This window comes from Oryctolagus cuniculus, chromosome 5 (genome assembly GCF_051225735.1).
Source record: "Oryctolagus cuniculus isolate XC-2025 breed Fujian yellow rabbit chromosome 5, ASM5122573v1, whole genome shotgun sequence".
Classification (NCBI taxonomy): Eukaryota; Metazoa; Chordata; class Mammalia; order Lagomorpha; family Leporidae; genus Oryctolagus; species Oryctolagus cuniculus.
In genome coordinates this window covers 7624805-7649837 of record NC_142871.1, presented here as the reverse complement: position 1 = coordinate 7649837, position 25033 = coordinate 7624805, and the positions used below count along the sequence as shown (strand labels likewise).

General features: G+C 49.1%; 1 protein-coding gene across 7 annotated transcripts in view; it reads left to right on the top strand.

Moving 5' to 3' along the window:
- The window catches only part of MAP3K4 (mitogen-activated protein kinase kinase kinase 4), a 127666-nt gene that overhangs the window by 57775 nt on the left and 44858 nt on the right, over nt 1-25033 (top strand). For all 7 annotated transcript variants that reach the window (XM_051855156.3, XM_051855155.3, XM_051855158.3 and 4 more), the window contains exon 4: nt 20327-20569. In XM_051855156.3, the coding sequence (XP_051711116.3) occupies nt 20327-20569 (243 nt within the window). The remainder of the gene's footprint in view (nt 1-20326; nt 20570-25033) is intronic.

Genomic DNA, 25033 nt, shown 5'->3' with positions numbered 1-25033 from the left:
GTCTGAAATTTCACTTTGCTCAGTGAAAAGTAAGATTTTATTTTTATCCCTTTTCTAGGAATATAATTTCTGTAAGGAGGAGTGTGTGTGTGTGTAGTGTGAGAATATACAAGGGAACTTCCCAAAAGTTCATGGAAAAGTGGAATTAATATATTTATTTTGGTGCAGAAGTTTTCAGCATCATATGAGGGGCTTCAAGAAAGTTCATAGGAAATGTGTATTTGGAGAAGATGTGAGTGGATTTCAGGTGTTTTTTTTTTGGCATGAAAATAAACTTAGCTTTCCATTCCGTTTTCCTCTGAACTTTGTGGAGTGTCTTCGTGGTTGGCCTCTCCCACGCGGGGTTAATGGTTGTGGTTGGCCGAGTTTTGGGGAAGGAGCCATGGCTCGGAAGCCCAGCAGCGGGCTGCTGTCCTCTCTGTGGCTGTTCCCTAGCCCCTGACTTTGCCAGTGCCTCTGTCTCTGTATCTTAAGGCTTTGCATCTGTGAAATGGGTACAGCAGTGCCTTCCTACTACCTCACAGGGATGTGGCGAGGCTTAAAAGGATATTTGTAGTATAGATGGTGAAATGCTGTAAAGTCAAATGTACATGTGTTCATTTTAAATTTTTTTTACTTTTTTCTATTTTGAAGCTAACCATAAAAAATTGACGAGTCCTTAATTTTATTTTGAAATGTATCTTACCTTTTAATTTCTGCCAAGTGATAGCTTTAAGGGCATATATTTTTAGCACTGTAGCCTTTTAGATGTGAGGACTATCTTGTTTTTATTCTGGCACCGTGGAGACTGTTCATAAGATGCACCTTGTATTTTGCTCTGTCTTTAATGGTTTCTGTGATAATGGTAGTGAACGTAGTAGAAGGGTTTTATAGAAATGAAGAAATATTCTTGGGATATTTGGCTTTTATTCATATTTAACTTTTTTCCCATGTGATTAAATTGCTTGTAGCTGATGTTGACATATCTTATAATCTTATATTTAATTCACCTTGCCTTATATAAGCACATTTCACAAAACAGTTCTCTCCTAAAACTCTATCATTGTATTTCATAATCTCTAAATTAGAAACTGTAGCTCGTGATGCTAAAAAACCTATTTGAAATTTGTTTTAATTATAAGGATAATGGTGATTCTATGTAGTTTATTTAAAATTCTGCGACTGCAGCTCCCTGCCCTGTGAATTGACTCCTCAGAATATGTTTCTAGCTGCATAGGTGGTCTCTGGTTGGCAGGTGGGTTGGTTTCCAAAGTTCACTTGCAAGGCAGTTGTTTGGGGGTCTTGGAACGCTCACCTGAGGAATCACTGTCGTACACGCGTGGGAAGTCCGTGTCGGCGGCTGTAACAGCGGCGCCAGCCTCAGCCTCGCTCCTGGCTGATAGCAAGGACGGCACTGGACGCAGGGAGAAACGAGAGGAAGGCTTCCTCCCTTCCTTTGTGGGCCCAGAGATGAGCCCAGGTGACTTTTACGCTGCTTCACGTATCTCTCAGTTCTCTGTCCCTTCGCTAAGAGCATCCCAGTGTTTCTGCTTCTTCCTCCCAGGTTCTGTAATCTAAACGCCTCTAGTCTGGGTGTTACTGACAGTGTTAGTGACAAGTGTATGTGACAGCCACTTCACAGTGCTGGGTGCTGGTCTCCCTCTGCCCCCTGCCCCTCCTGTTACATACGGGGCAGGAACCGTCCCCATCCTGCGGTGTCCAGTGTCCCTCCCAACTGTGACTGCAGCAAAGGGTGGGTTCTGAAGTACTGACTTAGCTTAAAAAGTAAGAACTCCTGTAAACATGCGTAAAAGATCTGTCCTTAATACAAAAACTACCCGTGCAATTGCGCGTTTTGAGTAAACTCTTGTAATAGCTTGAGATTTACATCAGAGGAAGCGGAGTTCTCATTAGCTCTTCATGCAGCTCCCCCAATAGTGGCTTCTTGCTAACCTGCACTTTTGTCACACTGTGACATCAGTATTTGAACAGAGGGCTGTGAGCTGAGCTACGTGGTTGGAGAATACTGCTGTTTACTTGGGTAAGACATTGTGTGGGTTTCCCTCTTCTGTTCCAGGATCCATCAAGGCAGCCACATCGCGTTTCCTCGTCACAGTCGTGACTAGGGGTTGTGGGACGTTACTAGACGGGGGTGACAGGCGTGGGGGTGTCCACAGAGCTGAGGTGCCCCTGTGGCATTGCATGGTCACTGGTGATGTTAACCTCGGTTGACTGGGGAACGTGAGGTCCACCAGGTCTCTCCAGAAGTTCCCACACCCCATCTCTGGCCCCCGTCTCTGAGAGTGAGCTGCTGGGTGTAACCACGGCCCAGGCCAGGGGCTGCAGCCGCCTCCGGGGGTAGCAGGTGTTCACTTGGACTCTCGTGTCTGGGAGGTTCGCGTCTTCTCCCCCATTGTTTACTCGGGTTTGTATCGGTGTGCACTCCCAATATTTATTTACCTTTTTACTTTGTTTATAGCTCAGTGCTGTTGTAACTCACTTTTTGGTGGAGGCTGGTTCTTGTTTTAGGTGTTGGAGGCCTTTCGATTGGTTTCTGTGCCTTCTGACACACTCCCACCCTTTTTTGTGTTGAGCGGTTTCTTGCTGTCTAGCCTGCGGGACGCTCTGGGCTCGCCTCGTGTTTTCCCTGTTCCAGTCCTGGAAGCACCGTTTCTTCAGGGAGAATGGTGTGTGCAAGTGAGGACTCTGGCTCCGGGGGTGTTCACGCTCTGGGGTGCTGTTGGGCTTTGCTGCCTTCGTGAGGAGAGAGCACGGGGTGTCTTCTAGCTGTGGAACACGCAGCTGTGTCACTGTCCGTCCGTCCGTCTTGAAGATAAACGTGCGTTCATACTGGTGACCTGGCTCTAGTTCTGACCTTCCCCCTTGCTCACTTAGAGCATCTCTCACGGGCGCCCCGCCCCAGGATTACCTGCACGCTTGTCCCGCTCCATGTGCTCAGAGAGTAGCGTCAGGATTGCTGGCCAGTGCCCTGGTGAGAACTCGCTCAGCGTCTAGAATGCAGCGTGAAGCACCGCGTCTCTCTGTCGTCAGCCTCAGAGCAGCAGTCAAGCACTGTTCCCTCAGTGACTGGGGTGGCTGCCCCTTCCTCAGGGAGTCTGGCTCACACACTGGTGACACACTTGGATCCATTTATCTCAGCCTGCATCCATCCTGGGATCTCCCAGTGTCCTGGTTGATTTTGTAAAATTTGCATGCCATAAAATTCACTTTTTGCATCGAATGGTGTCGCTCCCCCTCTTCGTGGAGGAACGACACAGGACCCTGCGCTGTTCTTTCGTCTGCTCGGCCCTCCCCGGGTTTGCTGCTGGTTCTTCCCGGGTTGGCTACTGTCCCTTCCACCTCCGTGGAAGGGCAGTCCCCCCTGGCCACATTCCCCACTTCCGCAGGGGAGCGGCACACCGCCGGCCGGCTCTCTCGGGGGCTGCACAGGTGTTCCCCTTAGATGTTCCCCTTAGATGTTCCTGGTGCATGTTGTCTCTCTCCTCCTTTATAGTCCTCCTCCGCCAATCCCAACTCGGCTGCCCACACGCCAAGTACGCTGCTCTCCTCCAATCAGGAGCAGGTCCTACAGTTTATTGGTTGAACTGGAGGCAGCTGTGTAGAAGCTGTTTTCTTCTCTCCCAGCGCCATATTGTGGGAGAGCAGGTGCATAGAATAAGTCTTAATTCCAGTAACAGTCTAGTCCGAGCTGCTCCCCACAGATCCCCCTTTCTTTTTATTTTTTGGCGTTGATACGTGCCTGTCTTTGGTGTCCCGCGGCACACACTCTGCTCTACTTGCTAGAGTTGCCACAGGTTCTTACAAGTCCTATCAATCAGGCAAACCGAATCCGGGTCCTCTCTTCGCCATGTTGTGAGGAGGTTTTTAGGCGCTGATGCGTGCCTGTGTTCGGTGACCTGCGGCTCATACTCTGGTCGAGCCGCCTGCTGGTGCTTACCGCCTTAATCAGGCAGACCGAATCCAAGCTTTCTCATTGCCATGTTGTGGGGTGACTTATTGGTGTTGATTCGTGCCTATCTTCGGTGACCTGCAGCTCACACTCTGGTCGAGCTGCCTGCTGGTGCTTACCGCCCTAATCAGGCAGACCGAATCCAAGCTTTCTCATTGCCATGTTGTGGGGAGGCCTTATTGATGTTAATTCGTGCCTGTCTTCGGTGACCTGCGGCGCATAAGCTGCTAGCCGCCCGCAGGTGCTTATCGTCCTAATCAGGCAGACCGAATCCAAGCTTTCTCATTGCCATGTTGAGGGGAGGCCTTTCTATTTCTCTATTTCTCTATCTCCGGGCATTCCTATTTCTCCCATTTTACTTCTTTCTGCCAGCATTCCTATTTCTCTCATTTTACTTCTAAACTTCTGTTTCTCTTATCCCTGCAGCTTCCCGCTCTCGTTTTACTTCTAAACTTCTGTTTCTCTTATCCCCGCGGCTTCCCGGTGCCTCGCCCTGCCGGCGCCCGCCTCGAGGCTGCTTCTCGGCGCTTCGCCGGCTCTGAGCTGCTTCAGCCCACGCCTCTCTCATCTGCGCGGCTCGGCTTTGCGCGCACACTCCGCGGTCTCCGCGCTAGCCCCGCGTTCCCTATCTACTTGTGCCCCGCACGCTCTCTCTGCGCGCGGCAGCCTCCGCGAATCACACAGCGTCAGCTCACGTCTCCGCCATTAGCATTCAATCCAAGTTCCCCGGGCTAGCCTGGCGAATTCAACCCAGCTCACGTCTCCGCCCCACGATTTGGCTTCCCGTCCTTTGCTCCCCGGGCTAATCAGACGGATCCCAATCTGGCTTACGTTTCCGCTTCTGGTTTCAACTTTTCGCCCCTTATTCCCGGGCTAACTTGAGAATCCCAAAGTGGCTTTCGTCTCCGCCTCGGCCTGCCCCCCGCGGCTTCAATTTCCCTAACATTTTTCTCTACCCGGTATGTTTCCCCAAGCTTTCCTCCAACAATACTCCTCCCTCATTTCTCCTGGCCTCTCCCCACAGTCCGCATCCGAGTCTGTTTGTTCTAGCTTTCACTTTCGCTTTCGACCTTAGAGATTTCTCCCAGCTTCCCCCCGTAGTCCGTATCTGAGTCTATGCCTAGGCTTTCAATAGCTCCTTCCGGCACCTTTTTCGTCCGGCTTTTCCCTAGGCTGTTTGCTAATCTCTCTCTCCGATATTTTCCCTAGGCTGTTTGCTAGTCTCTCTCTCCGATATTTTCCCAGTTCTTCCCGTTTCTTCCCTCCTAAGTTTTTTATCCGTCCTAGGTTTCCTATCCGAGTCACGGCACCATTATGTCGCTCCCCCTCTTCGTGGAGGAACGACACAGGACCCTGCGCTGTTCTTTCGTCTGCTCGGCCCTCCCCGGGTTTGCTGCTGGTTCTTCCCGGGTTGGCTACTATCCCTTCCACCTCCGTGGAAGGGCAGTCCCCCCTGGCCACATTCCCCACTTCCGCAGGGAAACAGCACACCGCTGGCCGGCTCTCTCGGGGGCTGCACAGGTGTTCCCCTTAGATGTTCCTGGTGCATGCCGTCTCTCTCCTCCTTTATAGTCCTCCTCTGCCATTCCCAACTCGGCTGCCCACACGCCGAGTACGCTGCTCTCCTCCAATCAGGAGCAAGTCCTACAGTTTATTGGTTGAACTGGAGGCAGCTGTATAGAAGCTGTTTTCTTCTCTCCCAGCGCCATATTGTGGGAGAGCAGATGCATAGAATAAGTCTTAATTCCAGTAACAGTCTAGTCCGAGCTGCTCCCCACAGAATGGTTCTGTGGCTTTTGTGTAATTTAAATTTTAAATACCTATCAAATATTTAGGGCATAAGTGGTAGTGATTTGATTATTTAATGCTCCTTTTTTTTCTTATGAAATTCAGAGAAAGGTAGGATGAATATTTTCATATTTACATAATATGCACGAAATGACAGCTGTCTGACTGCACATTACCAGACATATTCCCTCCAGTGCTAGGAAGATCTTTGGTTACTTTCTTAATTGATTTTAAATTAGAAGTGTCATGGAATTATTAGAAGTTTAGTGGTTGATGGAAGTTCAGAGAGAGTAGATGGTTTCTCTAGGCCAGAGTCGGAGGTCGTTAGAGACAGTCACACCAGCTCTGGGATAGCAGACTTGAGCCCAGACGTTTCCAGGCTTGGCTGCATGTCTGGGGGTCTGCATGGCGTCGCCCTGGGGATTTGGAGATACCTGTGCCTCGGCAACAGTGTGGCCGCGGGCTAAGCCGCCACATGGGCCACTGACATCCCAAGTCAGAGACCCAGCTGCTCCACTGTCATCCAGCTTCCTGCTAATCCAGCAGATGGTGGATCGAGTTCTTGGGTCCCTGTCACCCATGTGGGAGACGGGCATGGAGTTCTGGCGTCTGGGCATTGTGGCTATCTGGGGATGGGGCAGTGAGTAAAAGATCTCTGTCTGCCTTTGAGATAATTAATTAATTAAAGAGAGAAAGAAATACACGTGCCTGTGCCCTTCTCAGGTCTACACACCCAGAATCTCCCAGCGTGGGGCACAGCCCTGGCACTTGTAGGAGGTCCCTGTGTGCCTCGTGTGTGAGCACGCCAGCCCCAGTGCGCTCCGCGGCAGCTCACTGGAAACACTGCAGCCCTGGAAGCGCTGGATCGGAGCTCCGGCACGCAGCCGTAAGGTGAAGGTGTAGACGAAGGGTGGCTGGTGCCCCGTTCCTGGGAGGAGGAGGCCTGTGGAGCTTGGCCCAGCTCCCTCAGCCAGTAAGTGGCAGAGCCAGGACGGGAACCCAGCACTCTGGCTGCAAAGCCATGCACACTCTTGAAAATATTTTGAGCCACAGGGTAATTTTTTACTTAGTGGCTAGCATTTAAAAATGGAAAGATTTCACATGAAATGCAGATTTCTGGGCTCCTTTGAAATATAAGGTCTGTTAACAGTGTGTCTGCGTTGCCACAGGGAAGCTGCTGACCGGAGTGCTCCAGTTCACCCAGCAGCTCCCATATTTGGGGTGGGTAGTGGAGACTCACAGACACTGACTTGAAGGTGACAGGGGCTGCGTGTATTTAATCATCCTTGGGGTGTGAGCTTTTTGTAATGCTTTCCTTTGTTTTCTGTATATATATTTTTTAATACACACAAAGTTCCTGTCTGATCCTATACTGCTGCTCAGAGTAGTAATGGGTTTGTATCTTGTAGACTTTTCTGTGTTCCTATAAATAGACTTGTACATTAGGTGTGCTCTAAGGTTATGAAAAAGTTCTATTTTTTTCTTACTCCTTTAATGTACTTAAATTTGTTTTTGGTATGGAAAATATTAACCATAGGTAAGAGCAGACAGAAAATGCCAGGAACCCCCATGCGTTTGTGCCTTGTCACGTTGTTCCCAGCTCATGGCCAGGGCTTGCAGGCACTCAACACCTTCCCTTGTCATTTTGAAGAAAACCTCAGGTGTTGTATTTTACTCACTTCTCTGTATTTGCCTGCAGGATGAGGGTGTGCCATTTTGTTTTGTTGAAGACCACTCGAGATCCGTAGTGCTAACAGGCTGTAGGTGCGCGGTGCGTATTGTTACCTGTAGGAGGGCGTGTTTCAGAAATGCAGCCGTGACCCGGTGTTACTCCTGGAAAGACAGTCGTTCCTCAGTGCCCTCAGCTAATGTGCGTGTGTGTGTGGACCCCTTGTTGTGACTTGCTTTTAAAAATATCTTACAGTTTGAATCAGTTTGCAGATAATGTCCATACGCTGTAATTGTCCATTCTGTTTCTGGAGTTCGTGTTCAGTCTCTTACGTCCTCTCTCCCTTGTCTTTATTGAAGATGCAGAGTCTTCCATCTGCTGGGGTCTCCTGTGGCCCGCAGTCTGAGGGTTGACCTAGTTGTCCTCTGACCAGGTTGCCTGTGAACGGTTGAGTCAGGTGGTGCTTTGGCCCAGTTTGGTGTCCCTGCTCGGGAGGCTGCCCACCACTCTCCCAGGATGCATTTAGTGCATCTTAACGCACTCGGGCCTGGAAAGCGGGATGCTCCAGTTCTGTTCGTGTATAGACGCAGTGCGAGGAGAAACTCCCTCGTGCACTGTTTGGTTGCGCAGTGGCAGTGGAGAGGTTGGACGGGAATGACTTCCCTTTCAGTCACTGTTTTTCACGATACTAACTTCCTTCACCAGTGACCGGTTAGTGTGCTCTTGTTGTTGTTAGGGTTAGTAAGCTCCGTGATTTAAGCACATTTGATGCCTTTCAACCCATGCAGTCTTTCTGGTGCGTCCTGAAGTCCTTACTGTGGTTGCTGGGATTAGGGTCAGAGCTCCTCCGTGGACAGTCAGGAGCGTATTTGGGTTGTCCCAAGTCCTTCTCTTCACAGCCTTCCTGACGAGTCCGTGACGGCTTCCCTGTTGCCTGGTGTAGCAAGCTAGTGGATGCTTACGCTGCGCGTGTTCCAGACTGAGGACCGGGCAGCTTTTTAAGGGCTGGGGAAGCTTTTTTCTGCCAAGGATCATTTGCATATTTTTGACATTGTTCGCAGGCCATTGACAGTTATCAGGTTAAAACTTAGCCGGCTATAGGTTTGCTGAGTTTCAGTTCCTGCCTGTGGTTGCCTCGGAAGTGCCAGACCATGTGATTTCCCGGGCCTTGTATGGCCCAGGAGCCGGATGCTCCCCACCCTGTGTATTGGGAAATGATATTCCAGGATCACAGTCTGTGGACTAGCACTGTCGCTGCCCTGAAATGTTGGTTATTGTTTACAGTGAACAGAAGAACACCCCTTCCACCCACCACAATACGACGTGAGTTCATAGTGACACTTCCAATTCAAATTTGAGATTTCAAATTTTTACTTAATCTCATCTGACTTAATTTGTATGTTATCTTCTTTCTTTTATACTGAGGATCTCAATTTACAGTAATATTAAAATATCAAATACTGACTGTATTCCAAAATACACAACAGTCTCAGAATAATACCAAACAATATGACTACTGAAAAAGCAGTTTTAGTGTTTTTGTTCATCCAGAGGGTATAACATGCTAGGAGTATGACCGCAAATTACTGTGTTTGAAAGGCATTTGGAATAATTCTTCTCATGGTCATGCCAGTAGCTAGATATACCATTAGGCTCTTTTCTGTTCTTGGTTTTATTTTTAAAATAATAGCTTTATTGGGCTGCAATTTACATACCACAAAATTCGCCATTTTAAAGTGCTCAGTTCAGTGGTTTTCTAAATTCAGAGTTGGGTAAACATCGCCACTGTACCCATCCTCACTATCTAATTTTAGAACCTTTTCCTCACCTCTAAAAGAGGCTCTGTCCCTTAGCCATTGCTTCCACAGTCTCTGCCCACCAGCCCCAGCCCCAGGCAACCACTAATGTACTTTCTGTCTGTGCTTTTCTCGTCTGGACGTCTCGTGTCAGTGGAGCCGTATAATAAAAGGGCTTCAGTGACGGGCTGCCTTGACGGAGCCTAGTGCTTGCAGGGTTCATTCTCCTGGCGTCTGTGCCAGCACTTCCTTCCTTTTCATGGCCGAATAATATTCAGTTGTGTGTCTATTCCCACATTTTTGTTTATCCAGTCATACATTTTTTAAACTTTAATCTTTTATTTTTAGGTATTGGTTTTGTAATTTTTAAAATGAATTATGTTAAGTATTTGAAAATATATTTTCAAAGTCATCTAGCTTTTCTGTTAAGGATAGTTCATCTTTAAAAAATTTTTGTTTTATCTTTCCAATTTTGGGTGTAGAATTCTATGTATTTACTTCTAGTGTTTATGATGGGTTTATATTTTCCCCCTGAAGGGTATCTTTTTATCATATCTGCATTGCCTTTCCTCTCCATTTCTCTGGGTGTTTAAGCTATATTGAAATTATCCTGTTATTTCCTGGGATCTACTTAGAAGTAATTTTCCCAGTGAAATACTAAAGTATTTTACGTGCATATCAGTTTCTCCCCGACGTTAGTCGTTGTGGTTGTCGCTCCCCCTCTTCATGGAGGAACGACACTGAACCCTGCCTAGGCTTCATATCCGAGTCACGGCACCATTATGTCGCTCCCCCTCTTCGTGGAGGAACGACACAGGACCCTGCGCTGTTCTTTCGTCTGCTCGGCCCTCCCCGGGTTTGCTGCTGGTTCTTCCCGGGTTGGCTACCGACCCTTCCACCTCCGTGGAAGGGCGGTTCCCCCTGGCCACTTTCCCCACTTCCGCGGGGGAGCGGCACACCGCCGGCCGGCTCTCTCGGGGGCTGCACAGGTGTTCCTCAGGTGTTCCCCTTAGATGTTCCTGGTGCATGTTGTCTCTCTCCTCCTTTATAGTCCTCCTCCACCAATCCCAACTCTGCTACCCACACGCCGAGTACGCTGCTCTCCTCCAATCAGGAGCAGCTCCTGCAGCTTGTCAAGTTGGTGAGAGGCAGCTGGGTAGAAGCTGTTGCCTCCTCTCCCAGCGCCATATTGTGGGAGAGCAGATGCATAGAATAAGTCTTAATTCCAGTAACTTAGTCTAGTCCAAGTTGCTCCCCACAGATCCCCCTTTCTTTTTATTTTTTGGCGTTGATACGTGCCTGTCTTTGGTGTCCCGCGGCACACACTCTGCTCTGCTTGCTAGAGTTGCCCACAGGTGCTTACAAGCCCAATCAATCAGGCAAACCGAATCCGGGTCCTCTCTTCGCCATGTTGTGAGGAGGTTTTTAGGCGCTGATGCGTGCCTGTGTTCGGTGCCCTGCAGCACATGCTCTGCTCTGCTAGAACTGCCTGCAGGTGCTTACAAGCCCTACCAACCAGGCAAACCGAATCCAAGCCTTCTCATTGCCGTATTGTGGGGAGACTTATCGGTGTTGATTCGTGCCTATCTTCGGTGACCTGCAGCTCATACTCTGGTCGAGCTGCCTACTGGTGCTTATCGCCTTACTAATCAGGCAGACCGAATCCAAGCCTTCTCATTGCGGTATTGTGGGGAGACTTATTGATGTTAATTCGTGCCTGTCTTCGGTGACCTGCGGCGCATAAGCTGCTAGCCGCCCGCAGGTGCTCACCACCTCCCTAATCAGGCAGACCGAATCCAAGCTCTCTCATTGCCATGTTGAGGGGAGGCCTTATTTTTCTCTATTTCTCTATCTCCTGGCATTCCTATTTCTCCTATTTTACTTCTTTCTGCCAGCATTCCTATTTCTCTCATTTTACTTCTAAACTTCTGTTTCTCTTATCCCTGCGGCTTCCCGGCGCCCGCCCCGAGGCTGCTTCTCGGCGGCTTCCCGGCTCTGAGCCGCTTCAGCCCGTGCTTCTCTCATCTGCGCGGCTTCCCGGCGCCCGCCCTGCAGCGGACTCCCGGCTCTGCGCGGCTCGGCTTCGCGCGCGCACGCCGCGGTCTTCACGCCCTTCGCGCCCGCACCACGGCCTCGCGCCAGCCCCGCGTTCCCTATCTATCGCGGCGGCTTCCGCGAATCACACAGCGTAGCTCACGTTTCCGCCGCCGGCATTCAGTCCAACTTCCCCGGACTAACCTGGCGAATTCCAACCTGGTGGCCCACGTCTCTGCCTCTGGTTCCAGATTTTCGCCTTTTGCTCCCTGGGCTGACTTGAAGAATTCCAAGCTGGCTTACGTCTCCGCCTCGGCCTGCACTCGCGGCTTCATCCTCCCTAACATTTTTCTCTACCCGGTATGTTTCCCTAAGTTTTCTTCCAACAATATTCCTCCCTCATTTCTCCTGGCCTCTCCCCACAGTCCGTATCCAAGTCTAAGTTTCTTATAGGTTTCACTTTCACTTTCAACCTGCAGTCCGTATCTGAGTCTAAGTTTCTTCTTGCTTTCACTTTAAATCCTAACTTCTTTCCCACAGTCCGTATCCGAGTCTATGCCTAGGCTTTCGATAGCTTCTTCTGGCACCTTTTCTGTCCGGCTTTTCCCTAGGCTCTTTGCTAGTCTCTCTCTCCGGTATTTTCCACTTCTTCCTGCTTCTTCCCTCCTAAGTTTCCTATCCGAGTCACGGCACCATTATGTCGCTCCCCCTCTTCATGGAGGAACGACACTGAACCCTGCCTAGGCTTCATATCCGAGTCACGGCACCATTATGTCACTCCCCCTCTTCGTGGAGGAACGACACAGGACCCTGCGCTGTTCTTTCGTCTGCTCGGCCCTCCCCGGGTTTGCTGCTGGTTCTTCCCGGGTTGGCTACCGACCCTTCCACCTCCGTGGAAGGGCGGTTCCCCCTGGCCACTTTCCCCACTTCCGCAGGGGAGCAGCACACCGCCGGCCGGCTCTCTCGGGGGCTGCACAGGTGTTCCCTCAGATGTTCCCCTTAGATGTTCCTGGTGCATGTTGTCTCTCTCCTCCTTTATAGTCCTCTTCCACCAATCCCAACTCTGCTACCCACACACCGAGTACGCTGCTCTCCTCCAATCAGGAGCAGGTCCTACAGTTTATTGGTTGAACTGGAGGCAGCTGGGTAGAAGCTGTTGCCTCCTCTCCCAGCGCCATATTGTGGGAGAGCAGATGCATAGAATAAGTCTTAATTCCAGTAACTTAGTCTAGTCCGAGTTGCTCCCCACAGTGGTCTTTCTGTCTGGTCTGATGGTACAGCCATTATCGATAGTACTGACTTACAGTGCTCGCTTCATGTTAGATCTGCAGGTGTGTGTGTGTGTGTGTGTGTGTGTGTGTGTGTGTGAATAGATAGCAGGATGAATGGATACACAGACATAGTTTTGGGATTTTGTTTGAAGGTTCATGTTTAATTCTTTTTTTTTTTTTAAGATTTTTTTTTTTTTATTTGAGAGTCAGAGTTACAGACAGAGATGGGGGAGACAGAGAGGTCTTCCATCCGCTGGTTCACTCCCCAAATTGCTGCAATGGGTGGAGCTGGGCCAATCTGAAGCCAGGAACCAGGAGCATCTTCCAGGTCTCCCATGTGGGAGCAGGGGCGCAGCGACTTGGGCCGTCTTCCGCTGCTTTTCCAGGCCTTGGCTGAGAGCTGGATCAGAAGTGGAGCAGCCAGGTCTCCAGCTGGCGCCCGTGTGGGATGCACTGCTACGCCATAGCACCAGCCCCTCGTTTCTTTTTGATTTGTCTTCCTTTTTGCCTCCTGTTTCTGTGAAAGCATTATCTGTTCTGTTTATTTACTCATGTATTCCTTGTATACTTTTTAGATATTTATTTTGTTTATTTGAAGACAGAGTTACAGAAAAGGGGTTGGGAGAAGAGAGAGAGGGAAAATCTTCCATCTGCTGGTTCAGTCCCCAAATGGCTGCAATGGCTGGAGCTGGGCCAGACCGAAGCCAGGAGCCAGGAACTTCTTCCCGGTCTCCCACGTGTGTGGCAGGGACCCAAGCACTTGAGCCATCTGCTGCTGCTTTCCCAGGTGCACTAGCAGGGAGCTGGATTGGAAGTGGAGCAGCTGGGATAGAACCAGCACCCATATGAGATGCTGGTGTCACAGGTGGTAGCTTTACCCACTGTGCCACAACATCTTCCCTCCTTGTCTTTAAAGTTTAAAATTTTTTTTTCTGAGTTCTACCACTTTGACTTTTCCTATGATTTTCTTTTCTTGTTTTGTAAGTTGGGCCAGAACTCTCGTCTGCATCAGGGGCAGATCTTTCTGCCAGGTGGGCCTGCTCCTTATTCTCTTGCTTATATTACCTCCCCCCCCCCTTTTTTTTTTAAAGATTTATTTATTTGAAAGAGTTACACAGAGAGAGAAGGAGAGGCAGAGAGAGAGAGAGGTCTTCCATCCGATAGTTCACTCCCCAGATAGTCGCAACGGCCAGAGCTGAGCCGATCCAAAGCCAGGAGCCAGGAGCTTCTTCCAGGTCTCCCACATGAGTGCAGGGGCCCAAGGACTTGGGCCATCTTCTGCTATCCCAGGCCACAGCAGAGGGCTGGATCGGAAGAGGAGTAGCCGGGACTAGAACCGATGCCCATGCGGGGATGCTGGCGCTTCAGGTCAGGGCGTTAACCCGCTGTGCCACAGCTCCGGCCCCCTACATTACCCTTGCATTGGATTCTCCCACAGTCCATCTTGGTTGTGCTTTTTTCCACAGGAGACCTGCTTTCACAAACTTGGGGGGAGAGAAGGAGTTGGAAGGCGTTGAGTGTGGCCTAGTGTTGCGTCTCTCCAGGGCCAGGAAGCACTCTCGCTCATTGCTGAGGTCTTGCAATCGGTTCCCTCCCCTGGGCTGCACCTTCTCCCACCTTCTCCTCTCTGCTTATTTCATCCTTCACCGGCCACGTGGGTCTCACTGCTCCGTGTGGAGCTCTGGCCTGGAGGGGAGTTTTGGAGCCTGCAGCCCTACAGCTCTTTCACACCTCACCTGCCAGACCTTGACCTCACTCTGGACTGTGTCAGAGTTGCTCCCAGGCTGATGCGGTGAGCTTACGGCCGAGTGCTTGGGGTTGATTTTAGAGTTGGCCACTGTGCACCTGTCACACACCCATTAATTCCCGCTGCTTCCGTACCCAGTGCTGGGCCTGCGCTGTTGGAGCCTTCACTGTGCCCCCACCTCTTCTGTTTTGCTGCCCAATTTTATTGTAGATGTGGCTCTCAGAGTCTTGATTGTCTGATATTGGTTTTCTTTATTTTTATGGGAGGGGGGGCAAAATGGAGCCAGAATCCAACTGCCACCACTGTCTTACCGGAATTCTTTTCATTAGTTTGATTTGTACTAAAGTCACAATATTTGATGATTTTCAGCTGACTAAATGGTAGTGTCTTACGGTTTAACCTAGTATATTGCTTTGTGTTTAGCTTTTGATACATTTGGAATCTCCAGATATAAGGGTCCTTCAAAACATAGGTGGAAAAATGGAATTAGAAGATGATACTATTTCCCACAGGTGTGTGGAAGTGCTCTGATGTTTGTTGAATGCATTTTTGTGTTAAAATTAATACATACTTGCATTTCCATAACAAGCAAGAATTTCTGAAATAGTTATGTGATTTTTAAAATGATTATTTGCATGAAGTACAGTAGATAGTGTAAGAAGTAATTTTTTCCTTTAATTGCCTATAACATTCACTTGATAATTATTATTTTCCAGTCTCCTAAACTGCTGCCTACCTGTTACATAAAATTATCATAGATGATTGGATCGGTTCCTCTTTTGATCTGTTTATTACTGTGCCACTACTTTTCTGTTTTAAATAAAATCGGTTTATCAGTAAGATTTGGCATCTTTCAGGGCAGTTTCCCATTCCTTACTTTTCAGAAGTTTCTGGGTTTGCTTCCCTGTGAAGTTCGTTATGGGTTTGTCATATCCACACACAATTGGGTCAGGATTAGAACAGTAAGCACATCGCGTTTTTATTAATGCCCTTCCATTATCGGGTCTGGTTTGGCTGCAGTGATTAGGGGTTTCACACCATATTTAGGTCTGTGCTGAAACTAACAGATACGCCATTTCTGTACCACATTGCCTCTTCCTCCACTCTCTGGTTTTATTGAAGTAATTTAGAATTGAAAATCCAAGTTTTTTCCTTATGTATTTTTATATTTTATTTTTATATTCTTTTGAGGGAAGTACGGTGGGAGGGAGGGTGATGGGGACATCTTCCATCCACCGATTCCCTCCCCAGTGCCCACAACAGCCAGGGCTGAGCCAGGCTGAAGCCAGGAGCTAGAATGTAACCTGGGCCTCCCACATGGGTTGCAAGGAACCCAACTACTTGATCTCGTATCGGCTGCCTGCCAGGAGGAATTAGTAAGACGCTGGAATCGGAGTGGAATTGGGACTTAACCCAGGCATTACAGTATGGGATGCCGGCAGCCCGGGTGTGTCCTAACCACTATGCCAAATGCCACTAGTATGCTTAAAAAAAATCCAAATATCCTATTCTGGATAGTTCATATGAGTTATAGTTCATGCCCCGTTGTCATCATTCGGTTGTGTCTGCCTCTGTGCGTTGTGCTGGATTCGCAGCTTGGCGTTCTCTTCTGGTGTTTTACCCCTTCATTCCATGCCAGGCCCTGCCCGGCGTCACTCCGTGAGGGTTTTAGAGGAGGTGAAGGATGGCATCTGCGTTCTTCCCTGGTCCCCTGGAAGACCCTGCAGTGCGGGAAGTGCGCCTTCTCCTCTCACTCGCCAGTGCTGCTGGATCTGACTTCGTGCCCCTTACTGGTCGCTCACGGTTTCTGTCCCTTGTCTCTTTTGCTCTGGGTTCTGGTTCACTCTGCAGTAAATTCTGAAATATAATCGTGTGTTCACCAGTGTTCATTTTATTTTCACTGTCCTTACTGAGTTTATTTCAGGAATCTTGGCTGATTTTTCCTCCCCACAGGACGCCACTGAGATCTTGTGTGGTTTTGTGGCTCTCCGCCATCTCCTGTATTCAGTCCCCATCAGTCAGAGCCAGCTGTGCTGGCTCCTCACCCGGGCCTCTTGAGCACTGCCGTTTTCTCTTTGGTGCCGAGTCGTTCTCTCTGTTCCTTCCCAGGCACCACCGCAGGACACCGTAGGTCTGGGTTGGGCTCCAGCCAGTGTTGTCCTGGGGTTGAGAAGGAGGAATTGCGCCTCTGCCCAGTGAGCCTGGATCCAGTGGGCCGACATGCTGGGGTGTAGAGGATGCCAGAAGACTTGGGGACTTTTGTCATAGAAAGTTGCTGAGCTTTACATAATTTTGATGTCATTATATTAGGGAAGAAGCACTTCTTGGTGCCTAAAGCGTTTACAGACATGACTTAACCTTGACCACACTTTATTTGTTTTTTATTTTTTGACAGGCAGAGTAGACGGTGAGAGAGAGAGACAGACAGAGAGGAAGGTCTTCCTTTTCCGTTGGTTCACCCTCCAATGGCTGCTGCGGCCAGCACCGCGCTGATCTGAAGCCAGGAACCAGGTGTTTCTCCTGGTCTTCCCACGTGGGTACAGGGCCCAAGGACTTGGGCCATCCTCCACTGCACTCCCAGGCCACAGCAGAGAGCTGGACAGGAAGAGGAGCAACCGGGACAGAATCGGGTGCCCCGCCTAGGACTAGAACCCCGTGTGCCAGCGCTGCAGGCGGAGGATTAGCCTGTTGAGCCACGGCGCCGGCCCTGACCACACTTTAAAAACGTGTTTATTTATTTTCATTTATTTGAAAGGCAGAGAAAGAGAGGCACAGAGACAGACACCTTCCTTCTGCTGTTTCACATCCCAGTGCCCGTAGCAGCTAAGGTTGGGCCACGCTAAAGCCAGGAGCGCAGAACTCAGTCCAGACTCCTCGTGGTGGCAGGGACCCAGTTGCTTGAGTTACCACTGCTGCCTCCCAGGGTGCACTGGTAGGAAGCGGGAGTCAGAAGCTGAGCGGGGACTCCAGCCCAGGTCCTCTGCTATGGGATGTGGGCACCCCACGTGGAGCTTTATCACTGCACCCAACGTGCACCCCAGCCGCGACCATATTTAGCACAGTAATCACTGATAACTTGTGTGTCTATTTTACAGATTCTTGCCTGATGGGAAAACCCAATTATGTACTAATTTAAATAAAAATATGCATCGAATGTAAGAATATAAGTTGGTCTTATTTTGCATAGTGCCAAACGGGTTCTTTCTTGCACCTGCATTGCTCATGGGTACTCCTCAGGTCCATACTGCGGTGCTCCGACTGTAACGCGGTGTTTGCTGATGCAGGTTATTCCATACAGGAAAAGTGTACGTCTTCAGGAGCAGACGGGATTGCTTCCTTTTAGGCAGTTCATGTGTCTGGGAATTTGGTATTATGTAAGGAGAAAACATCCTTATCTTTGTCATTAAATGTCTCCGTTAACTAAGTTATTTGTGCTATTTTTAAAAAACTCAAAAGTGTCCATTTTTAAAGTGTTAGGACCTCGTGTTGTCACTAAAATAATCTCTGTTGTCGTTAGGGGGCGTGATGGCATCTGAGAGCTGAGAACTTGTCCACAGGTGGATCTGACCGTGTGATGCGTTCTTTAGCGTTGGGTTGTGAACAGCCAGAGAAGAAGCGTTGGCCTTTTGTGGGAGTATTTGCCTGTTGATTTATTCTTCAAGCATCGGTTCAGTCCTGTTATGTGGCAGCTGCCCAGCTCTGTGCTGGAGAGCCATGCTGAACCAGAGATGGGCAAGTCTTCCTTTTCGGGATGATGTAATGGGAAAATCGAGCAGGTAAAGTAGCCCTTTACAGTAAAGCAAGGGAAATCCAGCCAAGGAAGCATTTGCAAGGCAGAAGTATCGGCAAGGAACGGGGAGGACTGATTCATTTTCTGAGGCAGTCGCAGAACCGTCTGGAGGAGAGGAGTCCCCCAGGCGAAAGGTGTTACTTGGTGCTGGAGCACAGAGGCAGGTAGGTTGAAGTCGGGGAGCTGAGAGGTTTATGGTCAGGAGCGGAGGTGGTGATGGGAGATTAGGACAGATCCACCCAGAGAGCAGACCGCCGGCTGGATGATACAGGTGCCTAACCTGTAGTGGTGCCACAGGGTGCCAGCCAAGTGGTATGACCAAGCCTCCACACAGAACCACTTTGGGGTCATGGTTGGTGGATTCAGATATTAAATCACGAGGAACAGTTGAAAAGAAAAGCCAGTGCCAGTTGGGATACAGAGGAGAGGGTGGGTTCCTGAAATAGTTATGTAGAACCGATACAGCTTCTTAAATGTGTGTGTGTGGTCCAAGGGGGCGATGTGTGGGAGACGGGACAGGTGTCGTTGTGCAAGCCGTCGCCCTGTGGACCTCTGACACACAGACATCAGGAGCTGTCCTGAGGAAGACAGAGCCCCAGGGGGCGTCTGCAGCCAGGGTCTTTGCCATTCAAGGCCTGGATCTGCTGGAAAGTTCTAGATGAGGTGTGTACAGATATCGCTTGCATGATATGCTTGCTCGCCTTTGCTGCAAAGCAGCTCGTGGTTTGGACCCTGATAATTTTTTTTCCTCATGAAACCACTCTGTCTCTGAAACGGAAAGTCCGCATGGGCTCCGAGTTCAGAATTTTGTAGTTGGTGTTCTGGGGAGGGTATGGGGTATGACAAGCACAGTATTAGAATGATGTCTTGCGCTGAGCTTTGGAATCTAAAGATTTTGAAGTGGAAAAATAAAGAGAAGAAGATCTTCAGCGTGGCAGCAACAGGAGCAGAGGGCAGGTGAGGGGCAGGCCACCTGTGTGTGAGTGCCAGTGCTGCTGGCCACGTGGAGCACGGAGAGGGCTGGGGCTGACCAGGAGGCTGGGGAGTTCTCTGGGCCTTACTCAGTGGACGGGCAGGTGGGGGCTTGCAGGTGTCAGAGGCGGGCGTGGGTCCTGGGTGCACGCGCACGGCTTGGCCAGCTGCTTTCACAGTGCTGGGTGGTCACTGGTCTTCAGAAAGTCAGAAGTCCTTGCCCTCGGGAGCTCTCCGTCCACTGCTCCCTGTGAAATGTGAAGTGCTCTGTTGAGAATGGAGGGCAGGGGTCCAGGGGACCCAGAGCCCTCCGGGCAGGCCCTGCTGGGGCAGTGGAGGTGCATCTGGACGGCTGAGGTGAGCACGCAGTAGTGGTATGGGGGAAGTTCTGGAAGGGAGTCAGATCATATGGGCCCTTGAAGGCCAGGGTTGGAGTTTTATTCTGGGGGCTTCTCCCCGTTGGGTTTTGAAACGCTCACCCTGGCTGCTCTGAAGATGTCAGCATGAGGGCAGGGAGGCCAATTAGGAGCTCCCTGATGACAGGGAGGAGGGGAGGGAGTGATGTCGTGGACACAGAACAGCTGCAGTTGAGGGATTATATGTTGAAGAAATGTTGAAGTTTTCACATTTTGATGGCTTTAATTTTCTCAGTAAAAGGAAGAGTCAAGGTTTGTGAATGAGGTTGGTCAGGATGATGTTGACAGTTCCTGTTTTATGGGAAAGCTGTAAGACTTTGAGGGCAGCTCAAAGAGTGGGTGAGCCAGCCCGGGGTCCCCAGGAAGCATCAGATGATGCATCCCTGGGTGCCAGCACCGGATTGGTTATAGGCGTCTGTTTTTCCATCAGCATCATCTAGTTTGGCTCAGGAAACAAGTGGTGAGAACGGGCTGCACCCACCAGTTTTTGTGGTCACATATGTGGCTACTTAGGATGAGCTGTTAACCTGATTTTAATAATTCTGTTTTTTTTTTTTTATCTACAGAAAGTTGTGGATGGTACTGTACATAGACTTATATACAATGTTCTGACCAGTTTAAGCGCGTTGCAAAACTGTTGAGAGTGAACATGGTTCTTTTCTTTTGCTACCATACTTTTTGGGTAAAAGCATTACCATTTGGTTTCAGTTCTTGTTACAGTTCCTTAACACTCCTAGAATTTTTGATGGAAATGTTGAATATAAAGACTTTTCTCGTGCAACTAGCATTTTGTAGATTTGTCAGCAGCGTACGAGAATACTTGTTCGTGACCCCAGCGTGGGAACACTGTCCTGTGTGCTCCTTTAATCTTTGCATGTTGGATTTCTGTTGTAGTTTTCTGAATTCCCGGATCCCATGTGGGGTTCTGATTACGTGCAGCTGTCCAGCACGCCGCCGTCCGCGGAGCAGAGGAGCAGCGCCGTGTCCTGGGAAGAGCTGAGGGCCATGGACCTGCCCTCCTTTGAGCCCGCCTTCCTGGTCCTGTGCCGAGTGCTGCTGAATGTCATCCATGAGTGCCTCAAGCTGCGGCTGGAGCAGAGGCCCGCCGGGGAGCCGTCCCTGCTCAGCATCAAGCAGGTGTGTGTCCGGCCCTGTTACCGCAGGCTCGGGAGTTCCATCCTGGAGACTTTTTTCTCCCTCTGATGGTCGCAGACTGTGGAAAGTGCTTGTATGTTAGTGTTTTCTGTATGTGGCAGTTTTGAGTGTTCTTTTGTGCAGTCCTCAAAGGAAGAATGTGGTTCAGCCTTTTGTTGTCTGCTTCCTTGTTCTAAGAAAGGATAAAGACAAGATGATGACATGGCCCTGTCTTCCTCATATCAGTCTTCCAAGACTGGAAGCTTAAAATTCATTTCTAAGAGGTAGAGTTCAAGTTTTATTCGGCTTCACATACGTGGAGGCAGACACATGTCTTTAAGGCACGCCGATGGGAGGTGATGGGACTTCCTGCTGCTGAGCAGTCGGGTGGTTTCATCAGTAGCGACAGCGTCTGAGTTCTTGGCTGCTGTTGGTTCTGGATGGGATCTTATGGGGACTGACGTTCCAGGGGCAGCAGAGGAACGGCCAGAGCACTTGTGTCTGCAGGGGTGGATGCCACAGAGTCTGTGTGGTTGTGCTCTGTGGTGGTCACCTGCTGACGGCCACTCTGCAGAATTAAATTCTTCAGCTCTTGTCCATGCAAAAGGAAGGTTGGAGTGCTTTTTTGTAGAATAACTATCGCCTGGGGATTGAAGAGCTAGGAACATTTGGCTCTGAGCCTAGGTGAGCAGTACAGGTGAAGGAAAGACAGGTGGATACAGGTCACATGGTAGATGCACATTGGATTTGTATATGTGTGTTTACAAGTGTGTGTGATTAGAGGTGTGGGCATGTGTATGGGGTTAGGTATGTGTGCCTGTCTGTGCACTCGTGTGTGTGTGCATGTGCATTTATGTGTGCTCCCATGTATGTGTGCATGTACATGTACATACTGGATTTGTGTATGTGTGTTCAGGGGTGTATGTGATTAGAAGTGTGGGCATGTATGTGGGGTTAGGTATGTGTGCCTGTCTCTGTGTGCACTCGTGTGTGTGTGTGTGCATTTATGTGTGTCATTAGGCATGTGCTCCCATGCATGTCTGCATATATACATGTATGTACAAACTCCTGTGTGCGTGCATGCTATATGCTCATGCATGTGCGTGGTTAGGGGTGTGTGCATGTGGTTGGTGGGCATGCGTGTGGTCAGGTGTACAACAGTGACCGGTGGACTCAGCTCATTTGTATTCCTGCAGTCTGCACCCAGCACTGACCAGGGCTCTTTCCCCATTTGTTCTGCCTCCTCCTTACCGTCTTACTTGTGGTTCTGGTCTTGCTGTCCACTGTGAGCAGGCTTTCAGCTTGTCCTCTGTATTGTAGCAGGTATCTAGGACTCTGTGGTAAAATATTTCTTAACTCCCTTTCTTACCAAACAAAAGCTTCAGAAATACAGCCTGGGAAAACAAAGCAGGCTTTACTTTTTGCCAGTAGGGCTGCTATGTTGTCTAATGCTTAGGTAGCATTAATGTAGCATTGCTAGAATAAAACAAAAATAGAAATTTTGATTTGTCCACATGACCTCTTCAGCGTGTGAATTTATGTCTATAATCTGAACTGAACGCTCTTCAGTGGCTTAACTATTGCCAGAACTTGCTTGTCACATATTTATATTTCTTTTTTTTTTTTAAGATTTATTTATTTATTTGAAAGAGTTGCACAGAGGAGAGGCAGAGAGAGAGAGAGAGAGAGAGAGATCGATCTTCCACCCGCTGGTTCACTCCCCAGTTGGCTGCAACGGCTGGAGTTGCGCTGATCCGAAGCCAGGAGCCAGGAGCTTCTTCCAGGTCTCCCACATGGGTGCAGGGGCCCAAGGACTTGGGCATCTTCTACTGCTTTCCCAGGCCATAGCAGAGAGCTGGATCGGAAGAGGAGCAGCCAGGCCTAGAACTGGCGCCCATATGGGATGCCGGCGCTTTAGGCCAGGGCATTAACCCACTGTGCCACAGTGCTGGCCCCAACATGTTTATATTTCTAACATATTTATATTTTGTCTATAAAAACAATCCATGTGTATTTTAGAAAATTTAACAAGTACAGAAAATGGTACAAACAAAAATGAAAGTTGTCATGGTATCCTGCACTCAGAGGTAGCCCCTCTAGCGTTCGGTGTTTTCCGCTGTTTCATTTTCCTGCACACATTCCTCCTGCACATGCAGGTAAGTGTGTGAGCGCCTGTGACTGCCCCCTTTCGTTAAGTGCTTTTCAGAACAGGAATTTAGAGCCTGCATAGTGCTCTGCTGTGTAGATGCATAATCCTTTATTCAGGTAATTCCCATTGTTTTAGATAATAGCAGGGTAAGTTGATTTACAGGTAAGTGTTAGGTCACGTCTCTGTTTCCCGAGTGTAACACGTAACAGTGAGTAGGTGCTCCACAGACTTAGATTCTGGGACGTTTGGCCACCTGATGTTCCCATCAGCAGCTGTCCTGGCTAGCGCGTTTGAAGGTGAGCGTGGCTGAGTCTTGTGCTGTAGCCTCTGTTAGTTGGAATTTGAGAGCCGGCTCTGGATTCTGCCTGTGACGGACGGCAGGTGCTTTACAGGTCATCTCTTTCCAGCCCTTGTCCCTCTTCAGTACCGTGACTTACTGGACCTATATATTGCAATTCTGGCCATCATTTTTTAATTTTAATTTTAAACTGACACATGAAACTTGTACATATTTAGGAGGTACAGCATCATGTCTCAACACGTGTACATTGCACAGTGTTCAAGATAAACTTACAGCTGTCTCCTTAAACACTTACCTGTTTTTTTGGTGAAAACATTCAAAACCTTCCTAACTAGCTTTGAAAGGCATATGTATAGGACGTTACTGTTACCGCTGCTCACCCTGCCATGTAATGGACTACCAGGCTCGTTTTCCCATCTGGCTGTAACTTGTGACTCCTGCCGTTCTTCCCTCCTGTTCTCGCCAGCCTCTGGTGACTGCATTCTGCTGTCAGCTGCTGTGAGTTGTGTTTCGAGATTCTGGATGTGAGTGAGATCATGCACTGCTTGCCTTTCTTTGCCTGGCTAACACTGTTTCGCACCGCGGGTCCCTCCGTGTTGTTGCACATGGCAGGATTTTCTCCTTTTTATGGCCGAATAGTATTCCACTGTGCGTATGTGTTATGTTTCTTTCTTCATCAGTTGATAGGCACCTAGATGGTTTCTGTTTGTTAGCTACTGTGAGTAGCGCTGCGTAAACGTGGGAGTGCCGAGTGCTTTATTCCCTTTGGACATGCACCCAGTAGTGGTACTGAGTGCTCTTTCACGTACCTGGATATTTGTATGTCCCTTTGAAAAGTGTGTGTTGCGGTCTGTTGCCCATTTTAAATTGGATTGGTGTTCCTGTGCTGCTGATTCCTTGTGTCGTGTGTGGTTACTGACCCGTCTCCGATGCATGTGTAGTCTGGTTACTGACCCCGTCTCAGATGCATGTGTCGTGTGGTTACTGACCCTGTCTCAGATGCATGTGTCGTGTGGTTACTGACCCGTCTCAGATGCATGTGTCGTGTGGTTACTGACCCCGTCTCAGATGCATGTGTCGTGTGGTTACTGACCCGTCTCAGATGCGTGGTGTGTGGTGCAGTCCCCTTCTGTCAGCTGTCTCTTCATGGTGTGTGGTGCAGTCCCCCTTCTGTCATCTGTCTCTTCATGGTGTGTGGTGCAGTCCCCTTCTGTCAGCTGTCTCTTCACTGTGTTGGCTGGTTCCTTTGCTGTGCAGTAGAAGCTTTTAGGTTGATGATATCACATTGTCTTTTTTTTATTTTTCTTTTTTTCCTGTGCTTTTGAGGTCTCAGCGTAAAATCCTTGTCTATCCCAGTGCCAGAAGCATCCCCCTGTCTTAGTAGTCATGTAGGTGCAGGTCCTACATTTAGGTCTTCAGTCTCTTCTGTGTTGAGTTTTACATGTGGTGAAAGGTTGGGGGTTGTAGTGTGGTGTCGGCCCTCTGCGTGCGGATGTCCAGTTTCCCCAGCACCATTTATTGTGAAGACTGTCCCTTTTCCGGTGTGTTCCCGCACCTTTGTGGAGGATCAGTTGGCTGAAGACGTGTGAGTTACTTCTAGGCTCTCTCGTCAGTCAGTTTTGTACCTTCTGATGATTTGTGTTTGTGGGGGAGTCTTTCTCTGCTGTGTCTGCAGGGGAGCTTTGCTGGGGACAGCAGTCCTGGTTGGCAGGTGTTCCCTTCAGTACCCTGAGACTCTCAGCCACTCTGTTCTGGCCTGCATCTTTTTTATTTTGCTTCTTTGATCTCTAATTTCATCAGATTAAGCTTAGCTTTGTTTGCTTGTTTTTACAGTTACTAGAGTTTTTTGATCGTAGACTGGGCCACAAATTATAGTAGATGAATTATGCTACATTATTGCTTTGGCTTCCTTGCTGTGTGCTAAGTAAGTATGTGAGTTGTTACTGTGTTTTTGGTCAGAATTTACCAGTTTTGTTAGGAGACTCTTCTCTCTCGTCTTAGGATGTAGATGAGTAGA